This window comes from Sciurus carolinensis, chromosome 1 (genome assembly GCF_902686445.1).
Source record: "Sciurus carolinensis chromosome 1, mSciCar1.2, whole genome shotgun sequence".
Taxonomy (NCBI): Eukaryota; Metazoa; Chordata; class Mammalia; order Rodentia; family Sciuridae; genus Sciurus; species Sciurus carolinensis.
In genome coordinates this window covers 154,782,058-154,808,590 of record NC_062213.1, presented here as the reverse complement: position 1 = coordinate 154,808,590, position 26,533 = coordinate 154,782,058, and the positions used below count along the sequence as shown (strand labels likewise).

The window sequence follows — 26,533 nt, the reverse complement described above, 5'->3', positions numbered from 1 at the left end:
GATTCTGGGGATAGTGTGAAGAATGGATTAGGAGATGAAACAGGAAGCAGGATCCGCATCAGCTAAGAAGCCTGTGTAGGAGACTCTTGGAGTGCAAAAGTAGGCAGGAAATGATGAGGGCCTTGCTAAGACAGTTGATCAGGAAATCAGAGGGTTGATTCTTCAGGAAAAAGAGTCCATGGGCCTGGCACAGGCATGGCTGTAATCCCAGTGCTTCTGGAGGAAATGGCAGGAGAATTGTAAGTTCAAAGCCAACCTCAGTCACTTAGCAAGGCCTTAAGCAACTGAGTGAGATGAGACCCTGTCTCAAAAAATTAAAAAGGGCTGGGGATGTGGCTCAGTGATTAAGTGCCCCTGGGTTCAATCCCTGGTACAGAAAAGAAAGAGTCAATGGAGTGTGGGGAGAATTAAAGATGTCTTCAAAGATTCATGATTCTAGCCAGAGCAGCTTGAGAAAAGGTGATAAGTACCAGGTTTTCTAGCAAGACTGGAATTTCTGGGAAACTCACATTATGGTTTTAGGACCAGGTCTGGCAGCAATGCACAAATGGCATTTTCTAACCACTTTCAATATTACAAGGGCTACTTCTATTTTCAGGGCACAAATCTGTTGGATAAAATAAACTATTCAAAAGAAAGCTCAGAATGTGCTCCAGTGGAGGCCATACCTTTTGCCCTCTGAAGTTTGAACTAAAAACAGCAGCCTAGAAATGATCATATCAGACACAGAGGAAGCTTGTACAGAAGCAGCGCCTTACAGAGCGGCCTTGTGAGGTCATTCTGAGCCTTGGTTCTTCTAGAAGATACATGTCACCTCTCTCATTTTCTCTTTATTTTTCCTTCCATGCCTTCGCTTTTAGAGGAAAAGTCCGGTAAGAAATAAGAAATCCTTTCCATGTTTTGGCCAAACATTATTAATTCTGTTCATTGTTACCATCTGCATATCTAATGACTGACTGTGGTATATACCTAAACAAGGTTTTGAATTTAAAAACAGACCTTTGGAACCAGGACAAGATCTAATTACACCACCTGGGGAGAAAAGGAAGTTGGTTGCTTAGTGATTTTGCAACCCTGTCATTAAGGGCCCCCAGGTAATTTTGTAGAGAGTCACCTCTGTTTCAATCACAGGCATATGATCAAATATTTTAGGTTCTACATTTTATTTATTGCAGCTTCCACTTGAATAAGTCAAGCTACACGTACATACCATGAGTTAGGCAAACATTTTTTTAAGTTGATTTTTTTGTTTAATGTACAACATGGTAGCATCCTGTATGGTCATAAAGCTAGCGTGGGAAAAGGGAGTTTTAGGGAGTCTTGAAGGTTTCTTGTTAGTTTGTTTCTGTTTCAGTAAATCAAAATATCCCCTCCTGGAATTGTCAGAGACTGAGAAAGAGGATCTTTGTAAAATGTAAATCGTCCCCTGGATGTTACTTTTTAGTGCTGGTGGGTGATTTTTTAGTGACAGCACAAATTTGTTATGAGGTACCTACATCTTTTTATTTTAGAACAACATGGAAAGATCTCAGGGTCGGCGGGGAGAGGGATTATGTTCTTTTCATTTGCCTGGTTTATTGGGAACGTGTTCCCAAGATGCCAATGGATGTCTGACACAAGTGACTACTAGTGTAAACTATAAACATGTGTTTTCATGTTAATAAACACCAAGAAGCAGTTGGTTGATTCTACCTAACTTACTTAAGTAGACACTTGGAATAGATGCTGTCACCTCTTAGCCTGCCCATTGAACCAGTCATGCCAGTCCTTGCATCACATGCAGAATGCTGCACTTGAAGAAAGTCCCTGTGATAAGGGCTGGAGGAATGGAAGGCACAAAAAAGAATAAAAAATGGGATTAAAGTATTAAAATTTATCAAAATGTGGATCCAAGTCTTTTTGTTTCCAAAACTCAAATAAGCACCTATTATTATGGTTATGATTTTGATGATCTCTAAGCTGAATGGCCCACTTCCAGTAACTGAGTGTCAATGACTGACATAGTAAAACACTGCTGGTGCCCTTCAGTGACGTTTGTTTCCATATGTGTTGCCAATTTCATCTATTCTCTTTGATCCGGGATCACTCTTAGAATTAACCAGATTTGGTCACTTTAAATTTGCCTGTTGTATTTTAAAAATTCTCCATTCCTCATTGATTTTACACCTGTTGTCCTTACAGCAACTTTAGCAAGTACATCTTTTCATTCTCATCTGTATCTTGTCTTCAAGAATGAACCTTCCCCCATCCCCTTGCCTTGTTTTTCTTCGGAAATGTCTGTCTTGTTGATGCGTTGGACTGGTCACCTCTGAATGATATGTTGGTTAGTGGCAGGTTCTTTGTTTCATTTCCCACATGGAATTTCAGATCATCTAAACGTGTGGTTGGATACAATACGTATTCTCTGTGATCATCCTGTAATATATGAGAACAAGTTCAAATACAGACAAAGACAATTGTGGGGCAAATAAATAGGAACTTGCTGGATGGTTTGTTCTCACCCTAGTGCATTTAAAAATAAATAGTAATGTTTGCTGGGATCATAATAATAAACTTAATTCCAACATCCTAATTCTTTCCTAGAAAATTCTATAACTTGAATCCCTTAATGTTCTATGACTAGACTGTATAAAAATGTTTGATGCTTTGTAGTTTATCACCCATTTTTCTGTTTCCCCAAAGCACTGAATTTAGCAAATGAAGATATTTTAAAATTTCAAAATCTGAGACTTGGTTATTTAGTGAACTTGCAAGACAGATGATGTTTAGTTACTTCTAAATATCTCAAAATACTTACCCACATTGGTTAAGACCAAGGTATTCCAGGGGCTGGGAGTATAGCACAGTGCTAGAACACTTGCCTATCAGGTGTGAAGCCTAGAGTTCCATCCCAGCATAGAACAAAAAAGAAAGAGAGAAAAAAAAAAAAAAAAGGAAAAATAAAAGACTAAGGTATCCTAGTTAACTGAATTTAAATAACTCTTGTTATACAAAAAAATAACAAAACTGTGGTGTGATATAAGGACACTGTGGAAACTATAAAGGGCACACATTACAGTATTTTCTTTTAGGGAAGTATGTTCATATTGAAAATTATATAAATTTTGAACATTATATAAATGTTCTAGCTAAAGAAAGATCTTCATTCTAGTGACCAAATCATAAATTAGCTGTTTACCCACTTTGAAAATACAAAGAAAGAGTTATCTGGAGTTGAACATCAAAAGTGGAAAGGAACATAAAACAATTTCCAGAAACTTCTCCAGAATACATCAGAAACCCAAGAGAATTTAACAACTAATGTTTAATTAGAAATGTAGGAAATTTGCTCAAAACCCAAGTAGACCAACTGCGAAGTCTCTGAGCAATCAGGCATAGAGATGAAATAACAACAGCAGATCTTATGAGAACTGATTATGTGTGATACAAATGCCTACAATCAGGGACAAATTGGCCACCTGCAGATTCTGAACAACTGAAGAGGTGTTTTATTTGGTTGTGTAGTTTAAAACAATGTTAGCCTATGTTTAAAGTTTAGAACATTTCAAATTAAAATTTTTATTTTTATATTCATCTTCTCTCTAAAGATAGTGGCACACACCTGTAATCCCAACAGCTGGGGAAGCTGAGGCAGGAAGTTCATAGACTTTAGGCCAACCCAGCAATTTAGCAAGACCCTGTCTCAGAATAAAAAAAGAAAAATAGAGCTGGAGATATAGCTCAGTGGTAGAGCATTTGCCTGGTAAACACATGGCCCTGGATTCAATCTCCAGTACCATGGGGAATAAATGTAAAGAGACAAATAAAAACAAAAATAAGATACCAGAGCACGAGGCCCACATTCTCACATGGCAGACACAGGGCACTCCTGAATAGTGGCCAGTTCACCAGGGCGTCATGACCAGTCCTGCTCTGGCCCAGCCCCACATGCTCCTCCCCATGAAGGACATATCTCTTTCAATTTTTAGAACAAATCAAGTCTGAATACTAAATTTGTTTTCTCCTATCTTTGATGCAGATTCTATATGTTAATAAAACAAAAACAAAATGCTAAATGCTTTGAAATTCTTGAGAAATGGCAGGGGAGAGGGAAAATAAAATTTTTAACAGGCAAAGGTCCCTCACTCATGGCTAATAATAATTTTGCTGATCTTTCTGTCCAGTGAGCTCTTCATTGGTGATAATGTATATAAAGTCCTTCCATTTAATTTCTGGGAACCTTTTCCCTCTAAGGATTTCAGTTATCCTTTAATTGCAGGATTTCTGCATCTGCTCATTGCACCACTTTTAGCCGTGGCTTTTGGATTCTTGTCAATCAAACTGTGACTACGTGAATTTGAACAACTAGTCTTTGATGAAAGAATTTGGAAGCAGAGTTTCCAAAATGTTGTTTCATAAAATAATCTTTTACTAGGAAAAACACAAACTTGAACTATTGATTTAAAATGTAGGTTTTCAACTCATCGGAAATTGAGATATAACAATTTGAGTGGATCGATATATTCAAATTTATTTTGAAAAGCATTTTATATCATCTTAAATTGATAAAGTTTCTTGTACTTAAGGTTCAGCTTCCCTGTAGTTGCAATCTGCATTTTACTTCGCATTACTTCTCATAATTTTATACTGTGGGAACTGTGTCACTTTTAGTCCTTTCTTTGCTATATTTTAAAAGTTTGTCATGAAATTCCCACATGTGCTTCTTTAAAGAATTTTGGTCACTAAAGAATAATAAAGTCTATATCTTCATATGAAAGTGAATAGTCCTCATGACATGATATAGTTTAGTCTGTAAGAGATTTTATTTAAACTCTAAAATATATAATTGATAAGTGCCTTTTGTTCTAATTTTGTTTAAATTGCATCCATGCACACAGATTTATGAGAAAGGTGAGATCATTAGGGAGTAGTACCTAGGAAATAGGGCAAATAATAAAATCTAGATGGTTACAAGGAAAACTGACTAAAGTATGTATGTCTAAAGTCCTAGCCACTTGTGAAACTGGTCTTAGAAATAACAATTCCTGGATGTTACCCTCAGTGACTCTCTGCTCTAGAAGTCCTCCCACAAAGTCATTCTTAAAATCATAAAAAGAACATGAGAATAGAAGATCAAAGATCTAAATTCTGCTCCCTGCTTCTACAGATTTACTAGCTGTGTGTCCTGGAATCTCCCTTTCCTCTCTGCATCATAAAGGCAATGGACCTGATCCCCCTGGAGGCCTCCCAGATATGAAAGGCTACAAGCCTTTGTGTCCTGTCTGTTCTGGGAAGTGACCCAGCCTCCTCCTGTGAATAGCCTCCTCTGCTGTTGCTCCTGGCCTGAGTTGTCTGAGGCCAGGAGCAAATCTGGTGAATCCTGGATTAGTCCACATCCGCAAAGTGAAACTCTGCACATCTCTCTCCCCTCCCACACCCTAGTCACTCCTGTTACTGCAAAAACATCCTAAAAAGGGACATTATTCAGAGGCTGTGGGTAAATTGGTGGCAGCCACAGTCACAGTTGGAGGAAAGAGAGGTCATGTGTCAGCTCGTTTTTCCTGTTTTCCCGACCCAGTCTAGTCCACCGTGTTCTGTTGCTGAGCAGTTTTCCCTGTCCCCGTCTGTGTTTGTCAGGAGCTACTGGTCTTCCCCATCACATGCCTACTCATTGGATGCCCACAAGGCCAGGCCAAGGACAGATACTTACCAAAAGAATAAAATGTCCTTAGAAACAGACATTTTAAAGAACACTAGAGAGAAAAACCAAAGAACAGGGCTCTACATTCTACCTTATTTGTTTGGAAGCTCCGTTTTAGGCCCTCGTTATGGGAAATGCATTGCATCTGTGATGCTTGCTAACACCCTGTTGCATGCAAGGACACAGTCTTCCCTGTACTCTTTACTCTGAGACCTCCCTCTTCAAATAATCTGGAGAAAACTCCTTGTGGTAAGACATTAACACTGTCAGTAAAGACTTTGTATGTTTCTGCCTTATTCTTGCATACACATAACTGAAACTGAAACATCCCCATAGCAAAGCTGTATCATTCAACAGTCCCTCTCTTAGGTTTTACAAGCCTTCTATGGTTTAAATGAACCCTAAACACAGTGCCTGCCTTTCTCTGGCCTGATTATTTGGAGCATGTTTGTGTGTGGTGGCCACGTTGAAGTCTTGGATTATCCACGTCTGTTGACTGATACATCATTCTCTGACTAGGTATCTGTTCTCTATTCCTTTTTGCTGATCACAGAGGCGCAGCCCGGTAAGAACTCTCAACATTTTACCTTAAACATGTATAGAGAAAATTGCTGCCAAGGCAAGGTGGCCAGGTTGGTTTCCCATTAAATTTATGATAACTAGTGTGAATGAGGCAGATGAATTAGGTTTACTGGTTGGAATCCTCTGATTTTCTAAGTGTTGAGGGCATATTTTAGAATTATCAGAGCACATTTCCATAGCAGGCTAAATCAATACTTGGGAATTCTAACTCCTAGTGATAAATCTGAAAAATGTGTATGTGTATGTTGCGGTGTGTGTGTGTGTGTGTGTGTGTGTGTCTCCAAGGACTACAGATGGGTCAGAAAGCACCATAGAAGTTGATAGTAATATGATAATAAATAATTATAAAACTATAAAGAAAGTAAAAAATCATCTTTTTAAGCCACGTTGTTCAAAATATGTGCTTGGATCGTTATTTACATGAACCAGTATACACTGATACATATTTAGTATTTCCATTTTGAGATCAGACTTACTTTCAACTCAATACTCCTGGATTGTCAGATAATTCTAAATTTCATCACTGAAAACAATTTTGGCAGGGTTTATCAATGGCAGTTCACATTGGCCAAAGTGAAATCTACTTTTCCTCAAGTTAAAGAATCTGAAGAATTTCGAACAACAAGAAGAGCCTGGCTGTTTTTGAAATGACTCCCCCCACCCCATCTACCTAACCAGTCACTTTAAAGAGGAAACGAAACAGAAAACAACGCCCTCTGAAACATCCCCAGGCTTGTGTCAGTCCAGCTAATTAGTTGGAGGCAAATGCCCTGCTCAGGTGCCAAGCTGATGGTTCTCTGTTTAAACTACATACCAGAAGTTAAGATGGCATCTGTAGGGACTGCTCTACATGTGTGAGGATTCCAACCCAGCTGTCAGATGGTGTAGCAGAGGAAGAAAGAATACCTTCCATTAATTCAAAATAAAGAAAATGGATTCACAATATACATGCAACATCCATCACTGAAAGGAGGAAAATATGTTCCTGTGTGAGGAGGAGGTTTTTAAGTCAATGGGCTTCTGTCCTGAGTGTGGTTGTGTGGTTGACATCAGACCAACCTAATGAGATTTGTCATGATGCAGCACCAGAGCCATCCACGTTCTGTGTGCTGGATCCAGCTCACAGTGAGACTTTCTTCTCCATTGCTGCTGACTTGCTACTGATATTTCAAATATCTGTTCCTTTCCAAATTGATATTCAATTATTCTTTCTAATTTCCAACCAAGAGTTTTCTTGCATATTTCTTCCATGTCTGGCTTGCCCTTAACTTGTGACCATTCATTCATGAGAAGTATTTAATTAAAATGTTATGGGGACTTCTTTTCAAGTATCGTTCAGTAATAACTGATGAATACAAAAGAAGTTTTCTACCTTTCTTATTTCTTGCATATTAAAATTTTAAATAAAAGGAGTAGGACAGAGAGACCAAAGTATCGTCAGTCCAGCCCCTGGGATCTCCTAGCAACTAGATCTCAGTTCTCACAGAACTGGGGGACCCTGTTCCCTCAATGCCAACTTATTGATCGTGTCATTGACTATTTAAACTAAAACTCTTTAAGACCCAATTAATTTAAATTTCACTATCAAGAAGGTCCATATCCCAGAAAAACATTTTAGCCCCATTTAAACTATTTATTCTCCAGTTGTTTGTCTACAGACCCTCATTATTTAAAAAAAAAAAAAAATCATATCCAAATTCCCCTAATGACCTTAGCAGAATTAAATGACCATAGTTATTAAAATTTTTTTGCTAATTATGCAATAATCTTCTACCTGGCACACATAGTAAGGGAAAACAGATTGCATTATTGGTCAAAACAAGTCATAAAATAATAATTGAATTGAGTCACCCACCAGAAAACAGCTAATGGATCTTTGTTCAGATTGAAACTACTCCTCCATCCTAAACTGTTTCAAACAAGAACAGAAAATTCTAATATATCCTTAGGAAAGTGGAAAAGAAACTTTTTTACAGCTCTATTACAGAGGTGCTGGATCATGTCCTAAGTTGTTAATGGTATAATCTGAGAGACTAAAACAGATCTGTGACCACCAGGTTGACCTTTCACTACAGGTAGAAAGCAGGGGAAAAAATGTTGAATGGCACCTCACCAGGATGATCCATAGTCCTACCCCTTGCTTTCCCTGTCCCCAACTGTGTCCTTGCCTTTCTACTAAGTCAGCCCATGCCTAGTCATGCCTTACCTCCTGTGGTCCCATGGTAGCATCACACACAAAGAATCTTTCACAGTTTCTGTTTTTAAGTCAAAAATTGATGTCTAATCAATTCTTCTGTTATCAGAATAAGTTCATGCCAAGACATTATAAAAGCTAGAAATGACCTGCTCACATTATTCCTGCCAACCAAAGCTATTTGTATTCCAATAGTAGGTCAATGTCTTGAACTAAAGAAATAACTCAATTAGTGGACTGATGGGTCTAGTGGCAGGTACATGGAAGAAATTGGAAAAGAGCTGGGTGGGCAGGATGGAATTCCTTAGCTCCCTCAATAAAACCACTCGGTGGTGGATGCCTCCAAGTTTCCCTTCCCTTTAACACTTGCCACTTTTATTTTTTTTAATTTAATTAGTAGCTGATGACTGCTTCTACTAACAAGCTGGGGACCCCACCTGCCTAAGAGCAGACAGTATTCTCAAATACAGCCTAGAACTTTCAAATGTCAATCATATGTTAAACTCAGATTTATTTTCTTATCTGTTACAGTGTAAGAAGGGTTTGTTTTTAATGAACTATTCATTATTTGTCTTTAATTTCTCATATCTACCCAGGTAAGGGGGTTTTCTCAATCAGAAGACTTATGATTTACCTTCCCTTCCACTCTATCACCTTTGAATAAAATGCAAATCCTGGTATATGTGTGTGTCCACAAGTTCCAACTTAAGTATGATTCTGAGAAAATTTTCGTTTTCCCTTCTGCATTTCTTGAGTTCAGTTTAATTGCAATGACAGAAATAATACATATTGTACATAACATATATGTGGTCTTAAGCCTTATAGTGTTTATTTCTAATTCTAGGGTGCAATTAAAAGGAACTTATCCAGTAAGTATATCTTAGCTACCAGAAATAGAGTACAATTTGAAAGAAGGAGTAGTTCCTTGGCTCTTGGAGCATATATACATTTGAATTTTATACTCTTGGGCTTGATTTTTAAGGCTTACTTTTTTGTTTTTGTTTTTTTCTTTTTTCTTTCTTTTCCTATTTTTTTTTTAACTTTTACAGCAAAGAATTCTCATTATGATAAAGTGCTTCTTTGGATTCTGAATAATTAATGTTTAAATTCAAAAAAAATAATATATTTTTTCAGAAAAACTTTGCTATTTTCTTCCTGTATTTGTCGACTCTTACTGTATTATTTAAGTTTAGAAATGAATTTAATCAAGTGTGCATTTGCCAATGGGGGTGGGGAGAGAGGAGGAGGCCAGAAGGAACTGAAGGTAAATTCAACTTTCCCATTCTTGTGTTATTTGATATGAATATTTTAGTTAACCATAGTGATATGACCATAGGTTATAATATACATAGGGCATGATTTTCCTCTGCTGCATACAACACATCCTAGGAATTATAAATTCGTGGTTCACAGTTAAAAGATAAAACATTTTCTTGGCATTTTAAGAAGAGAATAGGCAGAAAATGCTGGATTCGTTTACTACGTACATATGGCTGCTTTGTCATTCTTTTATGATAATTGGGAAGCAGAACCGATCAAGGCAGCAGACATTCAAAGACTGGTATGCTGTTCCACTGAGTGCTGCAAATCTATTTGATGGCTTGTTTATGGTAATTCCTTGGTTAATGAGGTATTACAAATGCCAGAGAAAATGCCACTACATGTGACAAATATATGTCTGTTGTGTTGCCAGGGGAGAGGGTCTCTTGTGCACAATTTTCTTATTGAGTTGTTTATTGATGGAACTTCAATCTCTAAGTGTTTCCAAACATAGTTCATTAGACACATCAGAAGGGAATAGTCAAAATATGCCTGAAAAGGTCTTTTGTCCTGTGCATCAGGTGAAGAAGTGGCAAGACCCCGGCGTTCCACACCAACTCCAGAACTTATAAGGTGAGCATGAAGACATGAGTTGTGTTATGTGTGAGGCATCGTGAACACTTAACAGTTAGGCAAATATCCTTTGGTCTAACTCTCAGTTCCTATTGAATGAAGGGCCTATCAACATGTACAAGTTCGTGCATCCGTAGCATGTTATCATTTCTCATAAGTGCACCCCAAGGGAGACCTATAGGGAAGTACTCTGCAGTTATCTAAAGTAACTCCCTACCAAAATGAGAAGGCTAAAGCTCATACTGTAAGATCCTTTAGCGTCTGAAATGCCAATCTGAAATATGTTTATATTGCTCTATGAAGTAAAGTCTCTCTGTTTGTATACAACAGCTTCATGATATACATATCATCTGCTACACACCAAAAGAATCTTTGGTTGTTTGTTTTTAGCAGAACATTGTATTTCACAGTGTATTCTTTGGGTAAAATATTATACAAGTGGGCATTGTTTTCCAAAAAGGCTGCTATTTCTCTTTAAAAGCTTGATCCTTTTAAACCTCTCCCTGTCTTCCCCAGCCCCTCTCCTCTTCTCTCCTTCCCCTCCTTACCCCCCATTCCCCACCACACACAGAAAACTCATTAGGATCCATGAGGTCTGGAGAAGAAATGGGGATGGTTGTGTGGCTATTTCTTAAGAGTCTGGATTAGTAATTCGGAGAGAGTTTAGGTTGTGGTCCTCCTGTTCCCCCTGATAGTTTCAGCACTCTTCTTCTCCCTCTGAGATATACTTTGCCGGAGTATTAGGAGGTCACAAGGAGCCATTGGTTGGGAGGGGGGACAATGAAGTTAGAAGCTAAGCAACCCAGTTTCTTGTTCAAACACCTATTGTTTGGGTGGTTTGTGATTTCACATCCCTATGCTCGACTTTCACTGCCTTAGTTACAACTCAGAGATGTGGTGAAGACACAGAAAAGTAGTTTTTGAGTGAGGGCAGAACAGGGCTTTGCAATAAACTTATCTCTAATATTATCTCTTCTAGGTATAGAAAATTATGGTGCTTTGAAAGACCTTTTCTCCTTCAACTTATTTCCATTTGACCAGCACCCTGGTCCTCCACTGAGAATGGGGGATCTTATCTCCTACCAACACTCTTGTCCCATACTACATTTGGTGTCTTTATGTAAAACTGTCTAACCATACAGAAGCTTTACATCCACATACTTTATATACACACGCTTGCATGTATATATGCACAAGCCAACACACACAAACACACAATTTTATCAAGAAAAAAATATCTGAAAGCTTGTCTATCTTTTTCAGCATTAATTTTTGAGCCATCTCTTGTATTTTGCCTCAATGTGTGTGATTTAGCAAAAAGCCTCCTGATGACACCGTGGCCCTTGCTCCCCTCTTTGGCCCGCCATTAGAATCAGCTTTTGATGAACAGAAGACAGAAGGTAGGAAAGAAATCTATGTGTCTGTAGGTTTATTTTCTTTTTTCATGAAATTTTAACTTATCTAAAGAAAATATGCATATTTTGAGGTATATTTTTAATGTATCATCACATCCTCATAGGAAAGAAAAGTTCTGATCTTGGTATATTTTTAAGAACAGGAGTTTAGTTTCCTTATTTGTGTTATTTTGGGATTTGACATTTTATTTCCAGAAATATCTAATAAGTAATAAACACTCCTTGAATGAGGTTGGTAAAAATTAATGCAAATCTACACAAATCCTTATTGAGCAGTAAATGCTTTGTGACGAAATGGCTATCCTGGGGGTGTTCGCAGGAGCATGAACACTCACCACAGTCACTCTCATATGACTATCTGCACTCTCTGTTGCATTTACTCTCTCGCCACCCCAATGGTGGAAGTGACCATTGGATTGCTCATGACAGTCATTGTTTGCTGGCTGCAGACCCAGGGATGACTTCCAGTCATTTGGCAACTTAGAAATCAAATGCTATGAGAAAAATGCCTTCATTTCTGCCATCATTGCTGAACTTCCTATTCCACATTTTTTCCTAGTGTTAAATATTTAACTTTTTTAAATTAACCATGTTTTTGGATAGCTGTAAATAATATACACCTTGCTGGTGTAAAATAACCCCTCCATACAAGAGATCTAATCTATTCCTGACGTGTGTTTGTGCCCAATGCATGTATCCCCAGTAACTGTGTTTGATGATATAAATGTCTTTATAAAAATTATTTGACTTAAGAACACTATGGTGTGTGTGTGTGTGTGTGTGTATATATATATATATATATATATATATATATATATATATATCAAAATGATATCTTTCTAGGACCCAATGTTGAAGTGCCCTTAAGCGTTAAATACAAGAACACTTCGAAGTATAATGAGTAGTCTAAGATACAGTAGCAGAGAGACAACAAATAGAGCAAAAAACAAGATAGAATTTTATCTGTTTCACTTGAACAGTCTGGAAGGAAGCAGTGTCAGATCCATAAGGTCACTCTGCCATCCTCAAAAGTTACCTTCATTTCTGAATCCAAGAAAGTTGTTCCAATGTTCCTCTCCTTCCTGTCAGAGAAAAGATGGTGGGGAGAGGCCAATGGAACTCAGTGCCAATTGTCAGAGCAAAATCTGAAAGAGACACCCATCACTTCCAGCCAAAGTCCACTGGAGAAAATTTGGTACCACGTGGACAGCTAAACTCTTTGACCGTGGAGAAATGGAGAATGAATCTGGGAAATAAACATCAGTCAACCATACCTGAATATTTTCAATGATTTAATAGTTAAGAAAATGTATAAAGAACTTCTCTAAACACTCATTTAGTTATTTAAATGTTTATAACTTAGATTCTCTCGGTGAAGGTGGCCTTGCACTCAAGAAATCATTTGTCTTATTAACTCATCTGCAGTCTTGTTTTTAATGACATATTTGTATGGTGTGGAGAAATGGGATTTGATTTTTTTTTTACCTGAGTCTGTCCATAACTATACAGAAACCTTATATAAAAACTAGAAATGTTCTTAAATATCAAAGTGGTATCCACGTTGAATTCATGAAAGTAATGCTGCTTCACAACAGAATAGAGCTAAGATCATCTCTGAGGTTTGTGATGGAGAGGAAAGCCATGGACTTGTCAGTCTGGTTTGATTGTCCATCAAGTGCCTACAGCCCCCAAAGTTCTGTAAAAGTTCTACCATTTGCACCAACCACGTGAACTTATGATTAATCGATTTTCCTAGTATAAGTTTAAGAGACTTGGAGGGGTATCTGTATTTTGGACTTAGGTATGCCTAGATCAGATCTTAGCTCCTCTGCTTTTTCTATGAGCAAGTATTTTCATCACTAATCATTGGTTTCCTCTCCCCAAGGTGGCACTGGTATTACCACATGGTGGTGTTAAGGATTAAAAGATTAACAACAGCTACTGCCCTTCTGATAAATGTGCATTTTATATACATTTTATTTGTATCCATTACTTCCTTCAATCCTCTCAGTAACTTATTATCTTCACTTCACACCAAAGGAAGGAAGTTCAGAGAGGTTAAATGCCCAGGATTCTACAATAAGATTGGAGGCTAGATTCAAATCCACATCCCACTGACTTCTGAGCCTGCAGTTCACAGTGTAATCAGTCACCACAGTACCTGCTGACAGGGGGTAGTTATTCTCACCATTACCATAACAACAAAGTCGGAACAATAGAAAAGAAAGAGAAAAATACTAAATTCAATGTCCTTAGACCCAAAACCTAATTGCCCTTATTTACTTCAGATATCTAAGCATTTATCTTTCTGGTGCTTTTAAGATATTTGCCAACCATTTTTAAAATAATCATTTCTCTTTATGATGCTGTGAGAGGTTTATTTAAAGACCCTGGAGACCCTTTAAAGATAGAAACCATTGCAGAGAATCCGAGTATTTTCAGCTTTGAAGCATATTCATAACAGATTTAAATAAACCAACTTACATCAGAACAGCATCCGTGGAATCAATACCTGAATTTTCAAAAGGGTACCCAAATCGGAGCCAGTATGTGTACTGATATTCGGAATGTCCTTAAGTGACCAACCAGGGAGAAAATGCAGAATTCATTTTGCAAAGTTTTACTCAGCTATATGCACACACACAGACACCCCCTCCACCCCCAAACACCACACTTCTATTTCTGTTCTCCGTTTGAAAAGAATGGGAACAGCACATTGCTAAATTAATTTCCCAGTATAAAGCAAGGGGGAGATAATTTTGTAAAGTTCAACTTTAAATTGAAATTTTAAGTTCTAACATCCAGGGGGGGTTCTTTTTTTAACCTACCCTGGGAAATTCTCTTTTTCTGTTTCCAGTTATTTTAGATCAGCCTGAGATATGGGGTTCAGGCCAGCCAATTAATCCCAGCATGGAGTCGCCAAAGTTAACAAGGCCTTTTCCCACCGGAAGTAAGTTATATGCCTGCTCTGTCTGAAAAATAAGTGACTCATTTTACTGTCTGTCTGCCGAATGAAATCAGGTGACTCCTAGAAAGTCGACACAAGCACTGTTTGAATATTGAGAGGAGATGTTATTCTAACAGGCTGTAGACTTAGAGAGACCAGGGCAGGTTATCTAATCCAGAATAAAATAATAAAGAGAAGTAAAATTACTAACCTTGAATCGTAGACTCGTATGTAAAAGTCAGAAGCAAATGAGTTAAAGAATCTGCTGGTCTGAGATATGGTCTCTGCTAGTCCTACAGAACAACTGAGGCTGCACAGGACAAAAAGGACACATTGAGAAATTGGTAGAGATACGCCGAGACAGGAAATCAGAACAAATTTACAACAAAGCTGCCATCAAACAAAACCAGAAGGAGGTCCAAAGATCTTTATAACCTTTCAACTGTGGTGGGCTGGACTACTTGGACAGGTCACCTATGTGACAGGTTTACTGAACTCTCCTTCAGTAGATTACTCATATCAAAGGAGCATATGGAAGGTGCTCCTTAAAATACCCATGAGAGGATTAGATCTCAGGAAAAGGTGGGGTGGGGGTCACAGAATGTATTTCAACTCCTAGAGGCTCATAGTATAGACCAACTCATACTTCTTCCAGTTCAAAGCCCATCCCCAGGGCTTTGCCTTCTGGTATCTAAAAATGACCATGGCAATTATCCCAGAGGATTCATAATCAAAAGCCAGAGGTTATTTGTTGAGAATATTATCGTTACCAAGTCACGTGAGCCAGTCTTTCCAAGAATATTTCTTCAAAATCAGAATAGGCAAAACAGCATTATCAACAACTCTTTTAAAAGTGAACTTTGGAAGATGTATTTGAAGAATGTAAACCACAGCAGCATGGTTTGAAATGTTTCCCCATGCCACTGGGAAACAAAGTCAGAGAAAAAGCCCTGACTTCTTTGAAAAACTTTCTCTACAGACCTAAGTTACCCAAACCATTCCTAGAAAACCCTTCCTAAATGCTCAGAAGGTAAACAAATGAAATGTTTGCATAGATGATGTATTGATTCAAACACTACTAATGGTATTTCGGAGTGGTGAGTTTTAGGCACTGTGGTGCACCTAGCATAGAAGAGGCTGCTGTTTATTGATGGGCATTGCATAATTCTGCTCATTTCATAGTTGCAGTACAGGTTTACTATTTTAGGTCATTAGGCTCTGTGGTATTTTACTTGTTTTTTAGTTTTTTATTGATTATAATCTTGATCAACTTTTTACAGAAACCATTACTAAGGAGCCTCTGATTGACTCTTGTGGGAAATTATGACCACAGGAGGTGCAGTTCTCAGCAGCTCCTAACTAAGATTAAGGACCACATGCTCCTAGGCTTTGAAAGGACAGCTGTTAGTAATGTTATTATGGCAAGAGCCTTCCAGCTACATGTGCACCCGACTCAGCCTGCTTTTAGGATATGAAAGATTAGAACACATCCAGGTTCACATCTGAACCTTGAGATGATTTATGAAATTAGTGTGAACTCTTTGAGTGTACCAAATATGGCCAGTGAAAAGAACATGCATTAAAGGGAAGAAAAAAAATGTAGCTGTTGAAACAGTAATTTTTAACCTCATCCATAAAGTGACAAGCCCTGTTTAGAAGAGTAAATCTCCTGCTGGAGACCATAACGCTATATACTTAATTCTATCTCAGGATTTTGTTGACTGTAATTTTTACCAAGGGAACCTGCTCATTTTTCATTGACCCAAGTCACTTTGCCTCTGACTTCCATTATCTCACCCAGGGTTGTTAACTGTCTGTGAACATGATATTCATCATCAGTCACATTCCTCGAGGACAGAGGATTTTTATTCAACCCATTTTGTCCCTAGCACAGGAGGTGGAACTTAGTTGTGGCTTGAGATTTGTTTACCAAATAATATTTAAATGAATAAAGCTTTGATGTTATTGTTGCTATCTGGCTATCCTTTTGGCAAACTCTTACTCTGATAAAATGGAATAACCTGAATAGATCCTGTTTCAACCCGTTGACTTGGAACTTTATGAAATTTAGATCATTGATGGTATTCTATTTTCAACATCAAGTCATGAAGGAAAGCCCTAATCCTGCTTAGCTAGTGTCTTGTGCAATTTCGGAAGAATGTGATCAATAATATTCAACTTCTCATCTCTTTATAGCACCTCCACCACTGCCTCCAAAAAATGTACCAGCCACCCCACCTCGAACAGGCTCCCCCTTAACAGTTGGACCAGGTAAACTTCAGGTTCTTTTCTACTCTAAGATGATGTGGCAAGCAGGCACAGCCCTGGACCTCAATGTGCCCTTGATATTTTGGAAGTTGTAGTCTACACTAAAATGGTACAATGTTGACATTTAGTTTTATTTCCATTACAATTTATAGTGCAAACTTATTTTAAAATGCCACTTGCAGGTTTCACACACAAAAGAAAGAAAAGAAAGAAGAGAAAGGAAGGAAGGAGGGAAGGAAGGAAGGAAGGCAGAAAGGAAGGAAACTTCTCACAATTTTTCCTTTGTAGAATAAGAGCCACATTCACTTGTAAAATGAAGGGGGAAAAATACCAATATAAAAAGTTGTTTAATGAACCACTCTCTTTGTTGAATCTTATTTTTGATGATTTAAAATTTAATAGCCTCAAGGTACCACTTGAATTTTTCCAAGAACCAATAAAACTTTTGCTAGAACTAAACCTGTCCAGTCTACAAAGACATGAAATGGTTCTCAGGATGAGTGCTGTACTGTTGGTGTGAATTTTTTTCCCCAGTAGTCATTCAAGTATTTACTATCTCATGGCAAAGAGATGTGTAAAGATCATGAAATATGGCAAGGAACCGCTGCATCCTTTTAGACACATATCTCTAAGGCACATCTTTGCCCTCCATTAAAATCGATAGCATGTATTCATACAATTTATAATCTACCAAGTCTTATGGGACTGGCAAATCAAAAATAGTAATGGTTATTTTATGGATCTGAGCCCTAGAATGTGGTTCTTTATCATTTTGGAATTCTATAGCAATTCCATCCTTTGCTATTTATGCAGCCTGATGAGTTTGATAAGTACAGAGCAGGATATTTATCAACAAAAGAGAAAGCAAGAAATGTCATTTATGAAATTTATATCGACTTAAATTCAATAGAGAATCATCCAGAGTTGCATAGGTACAAGTGTTTTCAAGTTTGAGCCACTGGGGTCCCCTATATTTCCCATAAATTATGTTAGATATAAATAAACCTACCAGAAGCAAAATTATAAATATTGTGTGCCATGCAAAATACTACCCCATTTATCTGTAGCCTTGGAACCATGAAAGTTAATTCATTTCAAACTGTAAATATGGAAATGACAAGCCAGTTCTTATAGTCCAAGAGTTATTTAAAGGTAAAGTAACTTCTGGTCATGTCCTATAGTTATTTAAGTAACAATTTCTAATTTGAATAACCTCAGTTTAAAAAAAAGTTTATCAAATTGCAGTTGTTATCAAGTATTTCAAGCCAAACTGTAGAAGACAGTTTTTAACTTTTGCCTCTTATTATTGATAAGAATTTTAAAGAATAGTTGATACCATCTAAGTAAGACAGAGACTTCTGATAGATATATACCACAGATATGCATATGATGTTAACAGATGAGATTTGATGAGAAAAGGAATTATTACATTTTTATTATTTTCTTCTCCTTTAAACAGGCATATGTATAACAGCTCTAATAAGTAGAAAATGCTTTCTCAGTAAACCATGAGTGTCATGTGTACGTGTGTATTTGTAAATATTTGTGTGGGAATGTCTCTTTAATCTTTGTGCTGTGTTTCTGGAGTATTAGAGAACCTACAGCTAAATGTGATATCCAATTTTTTAAACTAACAGATATTATCATGAGTTTCCCCAAACACACTAGCTCAGACAACCTTTATAAAATATGCGGGTGATTTTTAATGCTCAAGTCTTTGTCTACTGTGTTGTTTTGCAGTAGGTCACATTTTCAAAAGCAAACTCCTTTTGGAAATTGTATTTTCAGAGACTATATTTCTTATGAACTTAACATTAGCTTATGGAAATGATCACCCGTGTTTCTCTTGTAAGCAGCCTTGAGAGTAGTATCATGCTCAGCACTTTAAATGATGGTAAAAGTGGCCAACTGTTGTCACCTTGCAAGAATAAATCACAGCATCAAATACCATGCTCACATTAAGGAGGTGAGAACTCTCCTTTCACCTTCAGCTCTTAATCCCGCTGAGATATATGCCCACGAAGACACCTCACAGGGCAATATATCCACCAGGCTTTGCCTCACCCCTACCACTCCCCCCCCATATAAATAACATTAAAAAAGTCAATTAAAGTTTAAAACCAACTACTTTAACCACAGGAAATGAACAGTCAGCCACAGAGGCCAAAATTGAAAAACTACCTTCCATCAATGACTTGGACAGCATTTTTGGCCCAGTGTTGTCCCCCAAGTCTGTTGCCGTGTACACTGAAGAAAAGTGGGTCCATTTCTCTGACAATTCCCCGGAACATGTTACTCCAGAGTTGACTCCAAGGGAAAAGGTGGTGTCCCCACCGGCAGCATCAGACAACCCAGATGACTCCCCGGCTCCAGTCCCTCCTGGCCCCCCGGTGCCCGTGGGTCCCCCAGGACCTCCTGGGCCTCCTGGGCCTCCTGGGCCTCCTCGCAATGTACCATCTCCGCTCAATTTAGAAGAAGTCCAGAAGAAAGTCGCTGAGCAGACCTTCATTAAAGATGATTACTTAGAAACAATCTCATCTCCTAAAGATTTTGGGTTGGGACAGAGAGCAACTCCACCTCCCCCACCACCACCCACCTACAGGACTGTTGTCTCGTCCCCTGGACCTGGCTCGGGCAGTGGTACGGGGACCGCCAGTGGTACGTCTTCTGGTTTGCGTGTGCTCCGTGTGCCAGAGAATGGCCGTGGCTGCTTGAGTGTGAGCAACACCCTCCCCCTGCCTGGCAGTTGGTCGTAGAGCTCCAGCCATTCCTGGGTGTCCTGTGGCCCCGTAGCATGTCCCAGTCCATCGAATGCTCGCAATCGTGGTCCAAGTCTGTGGATGTGTTCTGCCTTGCCCCAGCCTGCAGTTAGGAGGCATAGAGTTTTTTTTTTTAAAAGAAAGCTGTAATATCATTCTTAGGAATTCAGGAAAGTTCTAGAAAGACATACTTCAGTGCCTGGTTTACAGGTCACATATCTGATTCTCTTGTCTAATGCCTCTTGAGAGCCCCAGGTTTTGTAGGTCAATGTGAGGGAAGGAAGGTCCTTTTTTGTTTTCATTCTTTTTTTTAAGTGAGGAGGGAACTTTGTTAATTTATTTTGGGGGGGAAAAAAGATGTGTAATATTTGAAAAGGAGATTTTAAAGAACTGCATTAAATAAACAAATGCCTTAGCACATCCCCACCCTAATGGAGCTGCCACTACAGACAAACTTGTTCTCAGATCTCACCGCTTGACACACCCATCAGGCCAAGTCAACGCCAAGTGTGGTGACAAGTGATGGAAAAGTCTACCAGAAATGTACCTTTGGGGACTCTTGATGCACATTCTCACATCAAATTTGATTTTGGGTTTTTTTTTTTTTTTTTTTTAATTTTAAACTTTATTTTCTGTGTTCTAACCATGAAAGGACAGAAGCAATTGCCAGGCATACCAAAGAAGTACCAAGAGCTTCCAAGTGCATCATTTTCATATTGTTTATTCCACTGTTGCTCAGATTCATCTGGAAAGCTCCTCATAGCCTTCCCTCCCTGGCAGGGGTCAGATCAGCACCTTCCCGGGATGCCATGTGCTGTTTATTATTGTTTTGAAAGAGGCAACCAAGGTCTGGGGCTTTAGCTCAGTGGTAGAGCGCTTGCCTAGCACATATGAGGCTCTGGGCTCAATCCTCAGGATCACATAAAAGTAAATAATAAAATAAAGGTATCGTGTCTGTCTGTAACTAAAAATATTTAAAAAAAAAAAAAAAAAGCAAGCAAGAAAGAGGCAACCAAGTATTTCAGACCTGGTGAGAGGCAGGAAGGAAAGGGCTTGTCTCTGTTCTGGTATTCACTCACCCCTGCTGCCTCTTTCCCTGGAATGCCATCCAGAATTTGTTCCTCCTTTGCCTCTGTGCTTTTTAATGTGAGAGCATCCAAGGAGATCAAGAAGGGTGGGGATTCACCTGTGCCACAAACAAAGCCAGTATTTCATATCATTAGATATGCCCCAGGCCTTCCTCTCCCCAAGAAGGAAAACTATATTTGATAAGCAAATAAGTTTGGCAAACATTAAATAAAACATCGAATCTTTGGAAACCTTTATTTTGTCAATAATAAGAACTAGAGTTGCATTTCCTGCTTAGCACCATGCTAAGTGCTTTATGCACATTATTTCATCTTCACAACAACCCCATGTGGAAGGCACTAGTATTTCCCTCACTTTATAGATGGAGAAACCGAGGCTCAGAGAGGTCAAGTCATTTGCCCTAGCTGGGGATGATAGACTCAGGATTCACATACTCGGCTCTGTTCCTGAGCCTGTGTTCTTACCCCTGTACTCACCAAGCACTTCTGTGAGGTTTGGTCACAAAATATCAAAGACTTAATTGACCACTGACTGTATTGTACAGTGTCATCCACAAGATCACCAAAATCTGCTTCCAGAACATACTGTTTTGTTCACCTCTAATTCCAGAGGTTTAGAGCACCCACCTCCATGCCTCTGTTGCTTTTTTAGTTTTATTCTGGGACACAGGCTCTCTGTTTATCTATAAAGGTAATAAAAGGTTGCTATGTTAAACAGCAAACCTGACGAAGTTGTCTCTCTAAAAGAAGGATGTCCCTCAGCTGTTTCCCACAGGACTCTCTCTCCTGGGGCAGGCTCTCAGTGCCCTGAAAGGACATTTCAAGGAATACCCACCTGTCTCCAGTGGAGGGTCAGGATGCTCTCCCCAAAGCCAACCCCTTTAGCCAGGAGTGGGGAGGACAAGGCAGCTTTGTCCTTGACCTATATTCTCATCACCTTTCACAAAGCTCTGGGAGATATTAGTTTAATTGAATTAAATACTGATTCACTAAGTCAGAGAGCAACTTTGGTTTTCTTTCTGGAATCTTTGAGAGTTTCATTATTTTAATGTTTAGCCTCCATAGCCTACTTGAAATTATTTTATATGGTTACCAGAAAAGACTATAGATTCTTAATAATTGAGCTGAAAAAGACTATACTTTGCAGGCATTAAAAGGATTGAATTTCCAAGTAGGAGATTGATCTGGTCCTCTGAAGCCCCATAAATAAATAAAACTTTGCACCATTATCCCCTTAATTAAATCCCAGTTTATTTGCTGCTTAATATTTTATTGATGAATATACACAAACTGTCAGAAATAGAAATTTAGGATTACAACAACAGAATATAGCCTCATGCATTAAAGAAAAGCGATGCTTCTCATTACCTGCTTTTTAAAACACATCCTGATGGGACTAACTTTCCTGTACTCCTCTAACTGATTTTAAGTGGGTACCATTATACTCACAGCATGGAGTGTCCTAACCAAGCCATGAGAAGCAGAAGGGTTACCTGCTGTTGAAAAACAGTGGGAAGTAAAGAATTTGCTCCAAGAACTTCAATTTCCTTATGGTAAAAAGTTATAAATACCTAGTTTGGCCAGAATACTGCTTTATTGGAATGCAGATGCTGATTCTTGGCAAGGGCTATCTCTTCTCCCATGTGGACTGTGTGCCAGCGTACAGAAGGAAAAATGAGTTTTTTCTGGCCTTGAACAGGTTTGGACTAGGAAAGAAAGGAGTTAGTCAAGTGAGAATGTTCAGAGAAATATTTTCCAACTCATGAAATATTAAAAGATATTATTCATGTCAGGTGTGGTGGCACCTGCCTGCAATCCCAGAAACTCAGGAGGCTGAGGCAGTAGGATTCCAAGTTGGAGGCCAGCCTCAGCAACTTAGCAAGACCTTTCTCAAAATTGAAAAATGGTGGGGGGAGGGAGAGGGAGCTGGTGATGTGGCTCAGAGGTAGAGAACCTCTGGGTTCAATTTCAATCCCCAGTACTAGGAGGAAAAATTAAAAGAAAGTTATTTACAATTACACACATACACACACACACACAATTTGAGACAATAGAATTGAATTAACCAAAGTGCATTTCCTAACCCCAAGTCTTTTAGAGCAATGATGCCTAAGGAATCACTAGCCATGTGTAGTTCTTTTACTTGTAATTATAATAAATTAAAATTAATATAAAATTCAGTTCTTCAGATACAGTAGTCATGATTCAAGTGCTCAGTGGCTACTTGTGGCTAGTGCTATTATTGGACATTGGTGTTATAGAACATTTCTTCATCACAGAAAGCTCTACTAGAGAGTTCTGTTTTAGGGCTTTTAATGTGCTTATTACCAAAGGATAGTGGGGAGAGGAAACGGTAAAACCATTACCACATATACTTAATACTTTTTTCAAAGAAGTTGTGTAAGTGTGTTCTAAGAAACACAACTTTGGGAAAGGTCATTTAGTTCTTTTCCTATTTCAAAGTGCATGTATTTTAATTCACTTGATTCTCCCAGTAACACTGTTGGTATATTAGCTTCATTTTCAGATAAGGAAACATGCTCAGAGGTAACTTGACCAGGGTCCCTTCAAAGCTCATGAGTAACAGAGACAGGATCTGGCTCTACATCTGTTGGATTCCATGGCTTGTACTTCTACCACTTTCCCCAGTTTCCTCCACTGTCCCCCACAACACACACACACCAGAGGAACACATAAGAACAGCGATAAAAGTTAAAGCTGTAGATATGTGGTTTTCAGGGGTTACCAAAGAAACTATGTTGAAACATTGGGTCAAAAACAGCAAGTGGGTCAAGAGCATGACAATTGTTGCCAACTTTGTTAACTCACATACTCAATATATATGTGTAATTGTTAGAGTTGAACTTTAAAGAGTAGCATTGTCCAACTTAGTTTCTGTATCATGCTTGGGATTAAACACTACCAGAGAAGGAAATAAAAGTGTAATTGAAAATCAAAGAGGATAGGGATGTATAAATAGTATCCATCTGTACACTTAAAACATGAACAACCTCACAAAAGCATGTGAAGCCTTGGGTTAATTGTGGAATCGCCCTCAGGTCCAGTAAGTTCTCTGCTGAGCCTCAGGATCCCTCAGGCAGGATATTAACCAAAATATCCTTTAAATGATTTGAATATATACTCTTAGCTTCTTTTTAACAGCACAACAAGTCAGTTAGATCAATTCAGTAAAGAAAATGTGATTTAAATGAGTGTGTCCATAAAGGAAAAGGAAAACAATTAAGTTTTTGATTAGCAATTAACACTTTTTTCTTTACTTTTTAGTTGTATCTTTATCAAAAGATATAATCTTTACCATCATCTTCCTCTATTACCTTCAATTATGTAATATTTATAGTTCAGCAAACACTTTCATAAGCATTTTCATTTTCCCTGTTACAACTACTTTGTAAGTAGAACAATGTCTATTTTTTTTTTTTAATGGGGAGACTGTGGCCCAGACAGGTGAAGATCCCACAGCTAAGTAGAGGCCACCAAATGAGAATTCAGACCTTTGGACTCTCCACCCAGTGTACTGTTTTCCAGTACTCCACACCACCTTGATGACAGCGCCTCAGTATTTTCTCAAGCATTACTGAAAGAGGATGTTTAAATTTCTCTTCTGGAACATGGGAGGAAAGAATAAACAGCTGGCCTTTTCCTAGAATTGATTCAGAAGACTATTTATACAAGTAGACCCATGGAGAAACATTTTGGACCATTCCTATACCAAGGTTTTCCCAAAGCTGAATAGAAATCCTTTCCCCCATCATAAAAAAAGAATTCCATAAGACTTCCTGTCACAGACCCCACTGTTTCAAGGTTTATTTCCCATCTCTTTGTTGTCACTTCTATCTTCTGAAAGCCTTCTGGGTACAAATCTACTAACATCATATTCAAATCAAAACTTTGGAATGGGACCTGTCAAAACGTACTCCATTTTTTAAAGAGAACATTAATCAAAGACAGAACATTTACAGAGAGAGATGAGTACAAATTGACCATATAAAAATAAGGACAGATTTTATGCAAAATGTGGACTCCACAGTCTTTCCAACGTTGCAAGAGCTTGGGCTTTGGAATTAAATATATCACTTAAGTGTTCTGATCTTGGACAAGTTACTAAATATCTCTGAACCTCTGTTTCCCTTGAGATTCTATCAATACCTACCTCTAGAGCTTACCATAGGGATCAGGTAATCCATATAAAGCACCTAGCGTAGATTCTGGCCCAGTAAAATAGAAAGTGAGAGTTCAGTAAAAGTAAACACACAGTAGGTGGTAGTGATGGGGGCAGTTGGCATAGAGAAGAGGTGGCCACACTAATTAATGGGATTTCACACTACTGTAGAACAAACATTGCAAATTAATTCAGAATAAATAGTACAGAGAAACATACTCAATATTTCAGATTGTTTAAACAAGTAGCAAGTTTCACCTTGAAAGCTATCCTCAAATGAGAACAGATTCTGAGATGATGGGTTTTGTTATTCAACTTCAAAGAACTTTGAGAATCTGAAGATCTAGAGATTGAGATGCTTGGTCTAGAACTCCAGAGATCACAGATTTGTGGTGTGTTTCAAGGCAGGTCGGGGGTAGGTATCGGGAAAGAAGAATAGCTATTTTCCTGGGGCAGGATTTCTTAGAATTTTCTTGGGATAGTTTGACAACCTGTGTTCTAACCAAAGTGACGAAACTTCTGAACAAGAACTGTTTGAATACTGATTTGACTTCCCTAGGTTTTTTTGACCAAGTGGTTTTCCCATGTATCCCAGGGCCCTTGAGTGCAGAGACCCCTCTGGTGTGCTGATCAGTGTGCATGCCAGCCTCTGTGTGTCATCTGTGCTCCATATGCTTGTCATGGACAGCCAGAAAAGTAAATCCAGAAGGCTCTTTCAAAAATGACTTTGAAAATCATCAGGGACACACTGACCAATTACTGAACAGACTTCACAAAATTCTCTAAATTTGGTGTGTTTCTATTACTATGATTAAAAACACAAAACACCCATGTAATGTCTAATGTTCTTTCTTATATTTGTCCTTTGCTTACTTCAAGTGTTTTGGGACATTGATAAAGTTAGCGCCCATATGTTGACTCACAGTCAAAAACATAATCTCTTACCCCTGTTTAAAAAAGAAAAATCCAGTGTGGAAAATCACTGATCTTCCTCTTCCTGCAAGTTCTAACTTTCACTTTTGTCTTTTAAAACTTTTTTTAAAAAAATTCAAGAGAATTTACCCGAAGTTTAGTGTGTATGTGATTAAAATTAAAAGTGCCACCAGGCAAGAGTCATAAGAATTTACCTTCTGTCACAGATAGAGTAATGAAAGGATTTACCTTTGCTGAGTGTCACATGACAAGAAAAGGAAATGAGCTTCAGCTTCCGCCATCAACCTTGGTTCAAATGAATACATTTTTTCTTTATTAAAAAAAAAGAAAAAAGAAAGAAACGCGTGCTTACAGTGCTTAGCATAGTAACCGCCAAAACAAATGTCCAGGCTTTGTATTGTGATGACAGCACTCTGGACACCTCGGCTCCAGCCATTTCTAACACCAGCCTGTTTTCCAGGTGCATCATCTCCTGCTCGACCAGCCACTCCCTTGGTTCCCTGCAGCAGTACCACGCCACCTCCTCCTCCTCCCAGGCCTCCCTCCCGGCCAAAGCTACCTCCAGGAAAACCTGGAGTTGGAGATGTGGTATGT

At 38.4% G+C, this 26,533-nt stretch overlaps 1 protein-coding gene across 23 annotated transcripts in view; it reads left to right on the top strand.

The window, feature by feature from the left end:
* The window catches only part of Sgip1 (SH3GL interacting endocytic adaptor 1), a 200,500-nt gene that overhangs the window by 122,135 nt on the left and 51,832 nt on the right, over positions 1-26,533 (top strand). For 10 of the 23 annotated variants that reach the window (XM_047541444.1, XM_047541437.1, XM_047541452.1 and 7 more), the window contains 9 exons: positions 861-872; positions 6,234-6,245; positions 9,301-9,325; positions 10,298-10,349; positions 11,664-11,749; positions 14,622-14,714; positions 16,908-16,982; positions 19,119-19,637; positions 26,400-26,527. In XM_047541444.1, the coding sequence (XP_047397400.1) occupies positions 861-872; positions 6,234-6,245; positions 9,301-9,325; positions 10,298-10,349; positions 11,664-11,749; positions 14,622-14,714; positions 16,908-16,982; positions 19,119-19,637; positions 26,400-26,527 (1,002 nt within the window). The remainder of the gene's footprint in view (positions 1-860; positions 873-6,233; positions 6,246-9,300; positions 9,326-10,297; positions 10,350-11,663; positions 11,750-14,621; positions 14,715-16,907; positions 16,983-19,118; positions 19,638-26,399; positions 26,528-26,533) is intronic. The other 13 variants (XM_047541521.1, XM_047541556.1, XM_047541548.1 and 10 more) reach the window with 3 other exon arrangements.